The sequence below is a fragment of the Stegodyphus dumicola genome, chromosome 9 (genome assembly GCF_044657685.1).
Source record: "Stegodyphus dumicola isolate Sdum_Otavi_A_Nest chromosome 9, ASM4465768v1".
Classification (NCBI taxonomy): Eukaryota; Metazoa; Arthropoda; class Arachnida; order Araneae; family Eresidae; genus Stegodyphus; species Stegodyphus dumicola.
In genome coordinates this window covers 190,371,018-190,384,835 of record NC_140776.1, presented here as the reverse complement: position 1 = coordinate 190,384,835, position 13,818 = coordinate 190,371,018, and the positions used below count along the sequence as shown (strand labels likewise).

Genomic DNA, 13,818 nt, shown 5'->3' with positions numbered 1-13,818 from the left:
TATAACAAAATTTGACATGCATGGCTCAACGTAAATGCACACAAAACTTTTGAACTCGAAAAATTCACTTCCAGCAACTACTAATTTTTTCATACTTTATGTTAGTTTTACGTCAGGTCAATATACTCATAAAACTTGCATGCAGCAATCTCTAGATTTTGATATGTGATTGTAAATGTAATAAAAGTTTTTAATATGTGCACTATTTATTCTGTTAGTTGTTTCTAAGTATATTTGTTACTTTTATAGGGCAATAGGAAGAAGCGGAAGAGGGCAGAGTCTCCTGTCCCAATGCCTCAAGTAAGTTATTTTTTGAAGCAGAATTGGAAGTAAATGATGGTTCTAATCTGGTAGCATTTTAGACACCTTGTATTTAATGAGAACGATATTTTTTTACATATTTCATAACACACTCTTAATGCCAAAAATTGTTTGATAAAATATATTAAACACACCAATGTGAATTTGAATTTTTGACACTAAAACTGCATTAATCTTCAATACTATTCCATTTTTTATATAAATATCTCTCTGGGTGACCACAAAAGTAGAGTTTAACTGTAAATGTTGTTTATAAACCTGAAGCATCATTAATAGGGATTTCTACAAATCTGTGCATTTGAGTCTAAACTGCTAGATGCTAAATTTTTTTCTTTAGAATCCATACAGCATCTCATTTTATCCAAAATAAGTGTATTTCTACAGTATGTTAATATGTAGTAAGGCAGATCCTTAAGAAGTAATTATTTTTCCACAATATTTATTCTGCTTATATTTTTTACATTGTAAATGTTTCTATATATTGGACACAGCATATTTTGAAAAATATTGTTGACTATACAAAACTAAATCTTAAGAATTTCCATCATACCTTGAACATGCTTATCTCGAAGTTTATGCAATCATGTTTTTAACTGCAATTAAAAACTGCAGAATTCTATGTGGTGGGAGATTTCAAAATGTTGCTTTTATAGATTGTAATAGTTTACCGATATTTATTTAAAATTTTGAATTCATTTCTGTTATTTAGTTTTGTGATCCAGACATGTGTTTTGCATACCATTCTTTTAGTAAAAGAAACTCAGTTTTTGAAATGGCCATACAAATGTGTGATTTTATGATTTATGGGCAGTTACCATTATGACATCAAAATGCTTTTCTAAACTTTGAGAGAAATTAAATTTAATAAATTTTTTAAATTTCATTTACTTTCAAATAGAATCTCAACATAGCAGCATAAATATAAATGACATGCTGTAATCTCAAGGTTTTGATATGTGATTGTAAATGTGAGAAATATTTGTAATATGTGCACTAGCTATTCTAATAGTTGTTTCTAAATACATTTGTTACTTTTATAGGGCAACAAAAAGAAAAGCAGGATTTTCTCCACACCATCCACCTCCTCATATCCGGGTCCATCATTCGGTGGAGAAGCAAGCAAAATGCCTTTTTGGCATCCCCCCGAACAAAGTGATGTTATGAGGTTTTTGTTTGGGGATCATTTGGCATCCCTGTGTGAGGAGCGCCCGAGGCAGCATACACCCCCTTGCTCCCCGCTCGCTACACCACTGCCATCATTCCCGTCCCAAGTAAGTTTTGTACATCTTCATATATATTGTTTACAACAGAACTAGAATTAAATAATTGTTTTAGTCATGATAGTTCCATTCCAGATAACTTATATAAAAGATTTTATTTCTTATTTAAAAGCTTTGTTACAGCGAGTCATCAGGGCAGTGATGAGGTCCCAGTGACCAGGCCACAAAGTTAGGTCCCTGGGACGAGGGCATCATTAATTTTAAGACAAATTTAATTAAATTTAATTTTATGTAATTTAATTTGCTTCATATTTTTCAATTTTTAATGGAAATATTTCGAGTTTTTATGTACTTTTGCGTTGCCGCGAAGTGAGAATTGAATTGAATGAGAAATATATCTCAAATTGAAGGAATTCAGTTTAAATGATATGTAGCAAAAAATGTGTATACTGTAATATGCTATATGAGAAAGTCATTTGGTGTCCACATCAGAATTTCTTATGAGGATTTTCCTTAAATAGAAAAGGCAGAAAAATGTATAGAATGTTATATTTTGTAAGTTATAATGTTTTATATTTAAAAAGGCCAAAACATGAATATTTGGGTCAAAATATTTTTGTAACTGGAAGTATGTATATCTGTGGTAAACGTTGTGCAGGTAAAGGCCAGGGAAGGAATTTTGCTGTTTTTGTCATGTAACTTGATTTATGATGCAATTTGCACATATGTGTCTTCAGTTTTGATTGTGTTTTTACAAAAAATCTTGGCCTATCTACAGGTTGGCTTATACACTGGTTATCATAAATTAAGGAAAAATCACAAAAATAGCGATAACTCCCTCAAAAATAAGCCAAACCGTGTAAAATTTGCAAAAATAAGCCAAACCATGTAAAATTTGAATGTGTTGCCGAGTAAAACTGCGATATGCAAATTAGTGGTGCTGCTTTCGGAATACCTCATCTGTGAGGAGCATAAAAGTCCATGTTTGAGAGCAAGCCCACATATTTCACTGTGACAGTGACATCAGAAATCTGAGATAGCCAATTCGTAACAATGACCTCCAGGCATCGTCTGCTTGCAGAACTGCGATGGAGAGCCATTGGGAGACTAGAGGCAGGACAAAGTCAAACAAAAGTGGCCAGATGGTTAAATGTGAGTCCTTCTGTGGTTCATAGACTTTGGAGGCAATTTCAAACCACAGATTCGGCATCTAGGAGGTTCAGCCAAGGACGGCCAACTGCTACGACGAGCGCCGATGACCGATATTCGACATTATGTGCAAGCAGGAATAGAACCGCTACTCCGACTCTTCTTAGATCCTCCCTTGCTGCAGACACCGGAAGGTTGGCGTCAACGTCAACTGTGCGTAGAAGGCTTCACGAAGGTGGTCTGTATGCGAGGCGAACAACTATTTGCGTGCCGCTCACGTCTTGCCATAGGAGGAACCGTTTTCAGTGGTCACTACAACATGTCCACTGGAAGCTTGATCAATGGAGGGCGGTTTTCTTTACGGATGAGTCCAGGTTTAGTCTAGAAAGGGATAGTAGGCGTTATTTGATATGGAGAGAACCTAGAACCCATTATCTGTCAAACGTCAGTGAAAGAGATGCATACGGAAGGGGCAGTGTCTATGTTTGGGATGGCATCTTTTTGGGTGGACACACAGACTTCCATGTCTTTACAAGGGGAACCGTGAATGCTCAGATTTATAGAGATGAAACCTTGATGATTATGTGCGCCCATATTCTGAGGCAATAGGTGATGCTTTCCTGTTGCAGGATGACAACGCAAGACCACACAGGGCTCACATCATAGATGATTATCTTCAACAGGAAACAATTATGTGCATGGATTGGCCAGCTCAATCCCCGGGCTTGAATCCTATCGAGCACATATGTGATGCTTTAGGGAGACATCTAGCTGCTCTCAATCTGCCCCCTCAGACTCTTGTCGCGCTTGCAACTGCTTTGTAAGAGCAATGGCTCTCGCTTCCTATGGAAATGATAGACCGCGTAATTGAAAGCATCACACATCGCTGTATTGCTTCTAGAGGCGATCATATTCCATACTGAAGGCATAGCAAACTGACATCTTCGATTTGTTCATTTTATACGTGTACTAATTTCTATACTACCATATTTGTCTGATAATTTCTTTTTATGTTATTTGATACCTTACTATGTGTTGTATATTGTGAGTAAGTTTCATTAAATTCTACATGTAACATTTTCAGTAATCATGATTTTTTTAATTTTTCCTTATTTATGATAAACCAGTGTATTTGGAAATGTTTGGTAGTCTGTTAAATGGTTGCTGCTGTTGCTTTATGTATTGTTTTCTTGCTCTCATTTCACTGTTGCAATAGCAATTCTACTTTCTGTTGTCATTTATTTTTGCCTAGTAACTATTTCATATATCATATAATCTGTATTTCGTACAATATTTCATAATTTCATTTCTTCTAGTATTGTCATGGAATTGCTGAATTGTGTCTGGTTGTAAGGAGTTTTCCATTAAAAAAACGTTCTTAATAAAGTTAGGAGGGAAATATATTATTTTGCATATGTGCACATGAATGTTTCTCCAGGGTTTGTACGGTCCTTAAGAGTCCTTAAAAGTTCTTAATTTCAACCAAATTTGGCAAGAGGTCTTTAATTTTAATCATCTGAAATTTGTTGGTTTTCAGGACTGCCATTTTGAATGTGAAATAGTACTTTGAATAAATATTTTGGCCTTTCACTGAGATATATAGTTATCTTTTGAATGGGTGAATAGGTTCATGGATTATAATTTGTTCCTATTTCTAATATAAACGGTGGGATACTCAAGTTTCTAAGCAAGAAGTGAAACGCATGCTTTTTGAAATTATTTCATTTTTTCTAATGAAGAGCTCTAAACAACTTTTTATGTTTGGGAATGTGAATTCTTAATTGAACGGTTCCAAGTTTGGCGACTTATGAACATTTTGTCGATTTTAAGATTATTTTCTGTAGAAAACTTTTAATTCGGAAATTTGGTAATTTTTCGACGATATTTTTTTAAAATATATCATTGATGAATTTCATTGAAATAATGCTAATATATTGAAATTGTATTTAAAAAATAACATTAAAATGAAACATTTGTATTTTTTGCTATCATATAAAGTGACAATACTTTTGATTATAGCAACTTATTATGCAATATTTTGAATCTGAAAAATTAACAAGACAATAAATGCTTTCCGCTTTAGAACCCATGTAGTCCAGTTTTCTCTATAAAATTGATTTTATACTTTTTCCCTCTGATTTTTTTTTTCAAAATATTTCTGCCTTTTTAATGTTACAGAATTGGCAAGGGTAATATTTCTTTAGGATTTTAGACATTGCAACTTGAAAAGTTTAGAAGGATTTGGATATATGCACATAGAAAAAGAGATCGGTCACATTTCGCTTTGTGCTGGTATCTGTGCAATTCCTATTTCATTAAAATTAAGAACACTTTCATGTAGAATTTTATTGAAAACTAAAACATTTTTATTGTGATCGCAAAGAGGTGGCACATGTTAAATGATTCGCAGGCACCCAGTTGCCCGTGGCTGTCATACAGTTATCTCAAGGTTTTTACTTCCCTGTACGAAGTAAAAAGGAAGTAATCATGAAAATTTTCAGGCAACATATTTCAACGAAAATATCCCATTTTGACCTCTTTCAAATGCAATTTAACAATGTATTTCCGTGATATCTGTATGTAAGGACAGAATAAAACACTCTTTTCCTTCAAAAAAATTATAAAACTGCTTTAAAATGAATTCTGAAGAGAATTTTTCGTTGCTTCTGTACGTACATATGTATCTCGCATAACTCAAAAACGAGTAGCCTCAGAACGTTGAAATTTTGTATATAGGACTGCTATAACATGTAGATGTGCATCTCGTATTTTGGTTGCAATCGGCCGCAACAAATGTATATAAATATATTTATATATATATCCACTCTGTTACCCGGCTCAGTGATCTCAGTTTCTTTACTCTTATATGTTTGTAAATTATACATTATTTGCTTTAAAAATGATTGAATTATGTTGTTCTTATCTTCCGGTTAAAGTTTTTATGCCTTGAGTAAATCTGCATGCAATATTTTTAGAATTATCAACAATTTTAAAATTGTTTAAGTGCCATTGCTTGTTTACATTTGAAACAGCAGGTTAGTGGATTTGTTGCCAATCTAGAGAAACTTAGCTTCGCAACAACAAAGATAACGCCTTCATTTATTATTGCGAATTAAATCATGCTTAATCCTTTCTATAATTTTTTCGAGGAAATAAGTTTTTAAGATTTACTTCGTAATTTTTAATATAGATATTTTGAGTTTTTATGTATTTTTGCCTTCTCGTGAAGTGAGAACTGAATTAATTGAATGAGAAATACTCAATCGTCTGTGAAAAACTGTTTCTTTTTTGTTTTGTTTGCTTAATTTATTTTATACGTCATTCTAGCTTTACTATAGTATTTGAATAGAACATGTGGCAACGATTAGATAATTCTTTAAATGATATAAATTTTGTGCATTCTGAGTTATACTATGAACGAAATATAATACTGTTAAGTAAATCTAGCGCCAGAGTGTTGCTATGGTAAACAAAGTGAATTTTAAAGAATGCATTTATTCTATTGTGGTTCATGCGCTGTCGGCGAAGTAAGTTTAATTCAATCTAGTAAGTTTAAATGAAATGTAAGAAAAAATGTGTATAATTTAAGATTCCGTACAAGGAAGTCATGTGGTGTACACATCATATTTTTTATAGTTTGTAAATGTGAGAAATAGTTGTAATATGTGCACTAACTATTGAAAGTTTCTAAATATATTTGTTACTTTTACAGTGTGTGGCATCCCCAACTTCTGCATCCCCTCCTTCACCTCCTTGCCTGCCTGAAGTAAGTTTTGTGTATCTTTATATATATTTAAAAAAGAATGATTAAATATCTCCAGGTTTTGATATGTGATTGCAAATGTTAGAAATGTTTGTAATATGTGCAGTAACTATTCTGTTAGTTGTTTCTAAATATATTTCCTACTTTTATAGGGCAATAGGAAGAAGCGGAAGAGGACAGAGTCTCCTGTCCCAATGCCTCAAGTAAGTTATTTTTTGCAGCAGAATTGGAAGTAAATGGTGGTTCTAATCTGGCAGCATTTTAGACACCTTTTATTTAATGAGAACGATATTTTTTTTTTTACATATTTCACAACACACTCTTAATGCCCAAAATTGTTTGACAAAATATATTAAACACACCAATGTGAATTTGAATTTTTGACGCTAAAACTGCATTAATCTTCAATACTATTCCATTTTTTGTATAAATATCTCTCTGTGTGACCACAAAAGTAGAGTTTAACTGTACATGTTGTTTAGAAACCTGAAGCATCATTAATGGGGATTTCTACAAATTTGTGTGTCTAAACTGCTAGATGCTAAATTTTTTTCTTTAGAATCCATACAGCATCTCATTTTATCCAAAATAAGTGTAATTCTACAGTATGTTAATATGTAGTAAGGTTCTGCAAATGTATGCAGATCCTTAAGAAGTAATTATTTTTCCACAATATTTATTCTGTTTATATTTCCATTGTAAAAGTTTACATATATTGTATTTCACAACATATTTTGAAAAATAATGTTGGCTATACGAAACTAAATCTTAACAATTTCCATCATACCTTGAACATACTTATCTCGAAGATTATGGAATCATGTTTTTAACTGTAATTAAAAACTGCATAATTCTATGTGGTGGGAGTTTTCAAAATGTTGCTTTTATAGATTCTAATAGTTTAACATTATTTATTTAAAATTATGAATTCATTTGTTTTATTTAGTTTTGTGATTCAGGTATGTATTTTGCATGCCATTCTCTTAGTAAAAGAAACTCAGTTTTGAAATGGCAGTACAAATGTGTGATTTTATGATTTGTAGGCAGTTACCATTATGACATCAAAATGCTTTTCGAAAATTGAGAAAGTAAATTTAATAAAATTTTGAAATTTCATTTATTTTCAAATAGAATCTTAATATAGCAGCATAAACATAAATGACATGCTGTAATCTCAAGGTTTTCATATGTAATTATAAATGTAAGAAATATTTGTAATATGTGCGTTAAGTATTCTTATAGTTGTGTCTAAATATATTTGTTACTTTTATAGGGCAACAGGAAGAAGAGGAAGAGGGTGGAGTCTTTGAGCCCAGTGCCTCAAGTAAGTTTTTTCAACAGAATTGAACGTAAATGATGGTTCTAATCCGGTAGCATTTTATGCTCCTTGTATTTAATGATAACGATATTTTTTTACGTATTTCACAACACAGTATACTAAAGCAAGTCTCTTTCATTCAAATGCGAAAAATTGTACGACAAAATATGATTAAATATGCCAATGCAAACTGATGGCACAGATGATATTTGCAATGGCGGGAAACTTTTCTTAAAAACCTGATATTTATAATTCTATATGTATGCTATAACTGTCATAAAATAGTTACGTTTTCTATTGTTGTCGTGTTGGTGTGAAGTTGGCATGTAGATTATATTTTCTAAGAATTATGTACTTCTCATAAAAAAACACATTATACTAATACATAAAGAGAACACTTTATGAGATTAATCACAACAAGCCTTACACTGTTTATCAAAATCATAACAATCTCTCTAGATGCCAGACACATTTGTTAACTCAATCTTTTACAATCTAAGAAAAAATATCATTGTTGCCAAAACATTAAAACTTAAAATTATCCTTTATAAGCAAATACTGTGACATTGGAGGGTTATGAAATCTGTGGCTTTGATCAAGTTTCCCCCCCCCCTTTATGTTTTTATGCTTCTTTCCCACAAACAAAAGCTTACTTAGTTAAGATATAATAATCTGCTTGCTAATAATAGAAAAAAGTTAATAAAATATTAGTAAATAGTGAAAACTTTTGCCAGCTTGTGAATGAATTGCCGTCTAATTTTAATTCTCAATGCCTCAATTTTAATTCTCAAAGGGTTGGTTACCTGGGTAACCAAAGAGCTGACAAACTATGTCCAGTTTTATTTATTGTATGCTGCCAAATTTTTTATTGTTTATGAATGAAACTTTTTGCTTGAATTTCCAAAGATTATATTTCTAATTAAAAATTTTTGTTTCAGCACTGCCCAGTCACGAGGTCGATGACGAGAGCTTGTGGGACAGGGATGCCATTTCGGGTAAGACAAATGAAATTTATGTTTTTTCATATTTTTCAATTTTTAATGAAGGAATTTTGAGTTTTTACATATTTTTCTCTTGTCACGGAGTGAGAACTGAATTAAATGAATGAAAATATATCTCAAATTTGAGGAATTAAGTATAAATTGAAATGCATTAAAAGTGTGTATAAATACTCCATACAAGAGAGTCGTGTTCACATCATATTATTTTTAATAAGGAATGCATCTGAAAGATTTAAAATTTGCACATATGTGTCTTCAATTTTGACTGAATTTTTGCAAAGTCTGGATTGTATGCAGGTCGGCTTATATTTGGAAATGTCTGGTACTATGTTAAATGATTGCTGCTGTTCTTTTAAGTATTGTTTTCTTGCTCTTATTTCAGTGTTGCAATAGCAATTATATTTTCTCAGTTATATAGTAAATGTTTCAAATGTCATATAATATATGTTTCGTACAGTATTTCAGAATTTCATTTCTTATAGTATTGTCATGGAATTATATTGTTGAAATGTGCCTGATCTTAAAGAAAGTTTTCCATCAAAAAAACGTTCTTAATTGCATTAAAAAAACATGACAGCGGTGTCTTTAGTGCAGATAGTAACCACCACCTAAATCCATTATTTTATGCCAATGTTTTGGTAGTTTTTCAAAACCTTTGGCCCAGAAACTTGATGACTGCGAGTCCAAAAACATATCAACTTTATTTTGACCTCCTGTGTGGAATGGAAAACAGCACCAGCAAGATGTAGCTGCAGTTGTAAAAAAAAAAAGGTCTGTGAAAGCTTGAAAATTCACATCCGGCAAAACGGAACTGTTTGATAATTTATATTAGTTTTTACTTGATTTCAGTATTTCATAAAAACTCTCATATTGCTTTTTCAAGATGTTTGACATCCGATTGTAAATTTTAAGGAATACTTGGAATATGTGTTACTAAGTATTGACAGTTTCTAAGTATGTTTGTTTTGCTTTTACAGAATGTGGCATCAACTGTCCCACCTCCACCTCCTCCTCCATCTCCTCCTGCATCTCCTCCACCTGCACCACCTTGCGCACTTAACGTAAGTTTTGTGAATTTTCATATATATTATAAAGAGAATGATTAAGTATCTGTCATTCAAATTCATAATTCAATTGAAGTTTTCTTAAAATTTTATTTAACTTGGTTATTAGCTTTTTTTTATCAGTAGTCAGCTTAGTGTAGGAACTTTTATTAGACATCTGTTTTTAGTTTTAATTTACCAGTTGAAGTTAATGCCTTTTCGGGGAGCATTATATGTGTAAATGTTTAAATAATGTAAAAATTAAGTAACACCTTTTATGGTTATTGCAATGAATCATTTCTTTTTATAGAAGATAATTTTGAGACATTTATGGGTAAGTTCTTCATACTATAGCAAAATGTAGCAGTAAAGAAACATAAAATAATAGCCTCATAATTTCTTCTAAAGATGCATAAAAATGTCAGTCCATAGGACTTACATCAAGTCAAGAAAATATCTCAGGTCAAGAAAATATCTTACACTGTTGTGAAGCTAGCTGTCAGCAGCTTGGAAAATGATTTAACTTTGTTCCATGTTCTAACAGAGTTTATGCCCCATATCAGACTTTAAGTGATGACTGACATAATGAGTTGTTCGCGGAACTGCCTTTCTCATCCTCTACAGTGTAATATTTAAAGAGTAGAAAAATTAAACATGAAAGACACGAAGGATATTTTTCTTGATTATTTACTGCTTATAAAAAAATCTATAGGTCTTTTTTCTGCACTGATCTCATGGATATATATCTGGTACCTCTTTAACACAATATATTTCAATTTAAAGCATGCAGAATTCCAGGTGTGTTTCCTATTTGAATGCTTCATGCTTAATTTGAGTGGTGTAGTAATACAGAATGAGTATCGAAAACAGTATCAAAGTAATGTCCCATTCATCAGACTCCAGTTTTCATTCCCCTTTCAAAATCCAACATACACAGATTTGTTTGAAGAAGCTTAGAAATTCACATGCAACAACTCATAGTTTTTTATAATTTAGATTAATTCTATTTAATGTCCGTACCTCCTAAAAACTGGTGTACAGTTATCTCAAGATTTTCCCTACCTGATTCGAATGTAAGAAATATTTAGAATATGTGCACTAAACTATTAAAAGCTTCTAAATATGTTTGTTTCTTTTGCAGGAGTCTGTGAGTTCCAGTCGGCGTCGGCGCCTTCCGCCTCGGCGCAAACCGCCTGTAAGTTTTATTGATTTATCATACGTAGTTATTTAGTTTCAGTGGTTTTAGTAGACATCAGTACCTGTAATTTCCAAAAGTTAGTTAAGTGTCGTTTGTTTGAAGTGAGGAGATACTGAAGGAACTTGTTTTTGTTACTCGCCAACTGCATGCCCAAATTTCTAGCTTTAACGGATATTTTCAAGATGCGTGAGAAACACTTAATGCTCCATCGCTGCTGTGCTTGGTCTGATTTATTCTCCGACTCATATATCTTCGGTGTTGATTTAAGGAGTAGTTATGATGAGTAATTGTTGTGATTGAAAGTTTATTATTTAAAATCGATCATCTGTTTGTGTTTATTCAGTGGTTCTCAAGCTTTTCACTAACGTGTACCATCTAAACAAAAACTGAAAAACTTATGTACCTATTGGCCCTATTGGCTGTATGTATTTCATATGCACACATAAGAAATATTAGATTAAAAATTGGTTATGATTTTAATTATCAAAATTTCCTCTAATAGCTTTAATTTTAAAATTTAGTCTGAAATTTGGCTGTGCTTAAAATATTTGAATCTCTTTATGCCTGGTCTTATTTTACTTAGTTTTTAACCATAAATTAGGATCCACTTATGATTTTATTCTGTATCTATTTTTCAAATTTAACATGGAAGAAAATCTTTGTTCCCACAAATAGGTTGTGCATAATAAATAGGCGGTATAAATTTAATAGCTTTATTTGAAAATGCCTTTAAATTCTTTTTTTCAGTTCAGCCAAAAGTTAACAAATGTGCTATTTTTGAAATCTTCAGTTAGAGTTTGACCACAGAAAATTTCTCTCAATTGTTCTTTTTCCAAACGAGATAAAATTTCAGGTACATTTGAGCAAAATTTTCTTTTTCATAATCCTTGGGAAAATACATGTTGAAATTATTTATCAATTAAAAACAATTACTTTTAATGTCAGACATTAATTCTTTTATTTCAAATTATTTTCGATTAGAAAATTTTCTAAAATATGGTAAAATGTTTAAAATATTATTATATATTTCTTAAATTATTAGCTCGAGTTTTTTATCAGTGCATTTATTGGTAAATAAATTAACACATTGTCCTTGCTATCCTAAATTTTATTCATGTAACTTTCCCAAAATATCGGCTAAATATGCTAAACATGCCAACCATAATTCAGCAAATGGGCGAAACTGACCTGATGAAGTGTTGTGATGTTTTCAGCGATATCTTAACAGATGAAATTACTGGGTTGAATGTTGATGCTCATGATATATGTGCTGAATTGGGCAACTTACCAGGTTTAGTGCAACAAAGTACTGGTGCTTTTAAAAGTCTGCAGTTCATATACGAGAACATTTTGCTAGATTCTTTCCCAAACGTCTCTGTTGCATTGCTTGTCACTTTGACATTTCCAGTAACTGTCACGTCTGCTGAATGCAGCTTTTCAAAGCTCAAGCTGACTATGAAGTGACCAGCAAACAAGCATGACGCAAGAGCGTTAATATCAATCGAGCACAAAGTCATCGACAATCTTGATTATACAGACTTAATAAAAGATTTTGCAAGAATAAAATTACACAGTGTGTTTTCCCATTAAGGTTTGAATTGCATATCGGGCTCCAATGCTTACATACATGTACATAATAAATTAGGTGATACTCAGTTTCCTGAGTCCTGTAACATGATGTAGGTATACAAATAAAATAATTATTATACATTTACATGCACATATACAAGGCAGCACTTAAATTGTGCCAGAGCCTGCCTTCTGTACTTCTTAGTTTTGGGGATAAATCATAATTCTAGACGGAGTGCACTGGAACCCTAAATAATAAGGGTCCGGCACTTCTTGTATGCAGATAAAGAACAATTTCAGTAGAAATCTGATCTCGAAAATTTTATTTGTAGCAAAAGAATATTAAAAATCGCTTATTAATTTTAATTTAGCTCTGTACATTTTATTTAATTCTAATCATTTAATTACTTTACTCTTTTATTATTTTAATGAATTATAATAATTAATCATTAATTAATTGAACAACAATTATTAATTAAATAACAATAGGAATAATTATTGTTAATATTAATTAAAAATTATTAATACTTATTTAATAATTTATTAATCTGGTAATAATTAACTTTAATTTTTTAATTATTAATGATTTTTAAGGGCCTTTATATTTATTTATTTACTTTTGTTCCTCTTTCCTGATGGCCTTGCATAGGGCTTCGGCACATCTAATTTTAGAAATTAAGCCCTGATACAAAGTGTTTTTACATTAAGGTTTGAATTAATTGCATACTAGCCTATAATGCTATATTAGGTAATACTAAGTTACTTGCATCATCAGTACACAATAGAGTAGATTCTTCTGGCATATTCATATAATATTATGTATGACATATATAGTGATAAAATCCCCATTTATGTCTTCCCGCGGCGTCCACGAAAGGTCAGGAAATGTCCAGACTAGTGGCATTTTCCGACGAACTGCATACATTACGCATGCCAATGAATTTTTCTCTTCTGGAAAGCATGCCTTTCAGTCAATTTTCACAGTCTCAGGGAGGGGGGCTTTTCTATGTTTTGCCTAGGGCCCCATAACACCCGAGAAGAGCCCTGGCAACTCTTATAATAAAACATATGTAAGTCCCATTGCATAATTCTCCAAATAATCACTGCTGCGATAGTATTTGACCTACTTTGTAAAAAGGCTTTCATCGATTTCTACTATTTTGTTGGGCCTTCTGATTTTACTGAAAGCTTTGTTTAGTATTCCTGCAAGCAACTGTCCCAATCTATTAACATTTT

General features: G+C 31.8%; 1 protein-coding gene across 1 annotated transcript in view; it reads left to right on the top strand.

The window, feature by feature from the left end:
* LOC146995595 (uncharacterized) overlaps positions 1-13,818 on the top strand; it is a 169,624-nt gene that overhangs the window by 57,242 nt on the left and 98,564 nt on the right. The window contains exons 14-21 of the mRNA XM_085824480.1: positions 250-300; positions 1,362-1,592; positions 6,403-6,456; positions 6,606-6,656; positions 7,727-7,777; positions 8,710-8,766; positions 9,750-9,833; positions 10,957-11,010. Of these exons, the coding sequence (XP_085680606.1) occupies positions 250-300; positions 1,362-1,592; positions 6,403-6,456; positions 6,606-6,656; positions 7,727-7,777; positions 8,710-8,766; positions 9,750-9,833; positions 10,957-11,010 (633 nt within the window). The remainder of the gene's footprint in view (positions 1-249; positions 301-1,361; positions 1,593-6,402; positions 6,457-6,605; positions 6,657-7,726; positions 7,778-8,709; positions 8,767-9,749; positions 9,834-10,956; positions 11,011-13,818) is intronic.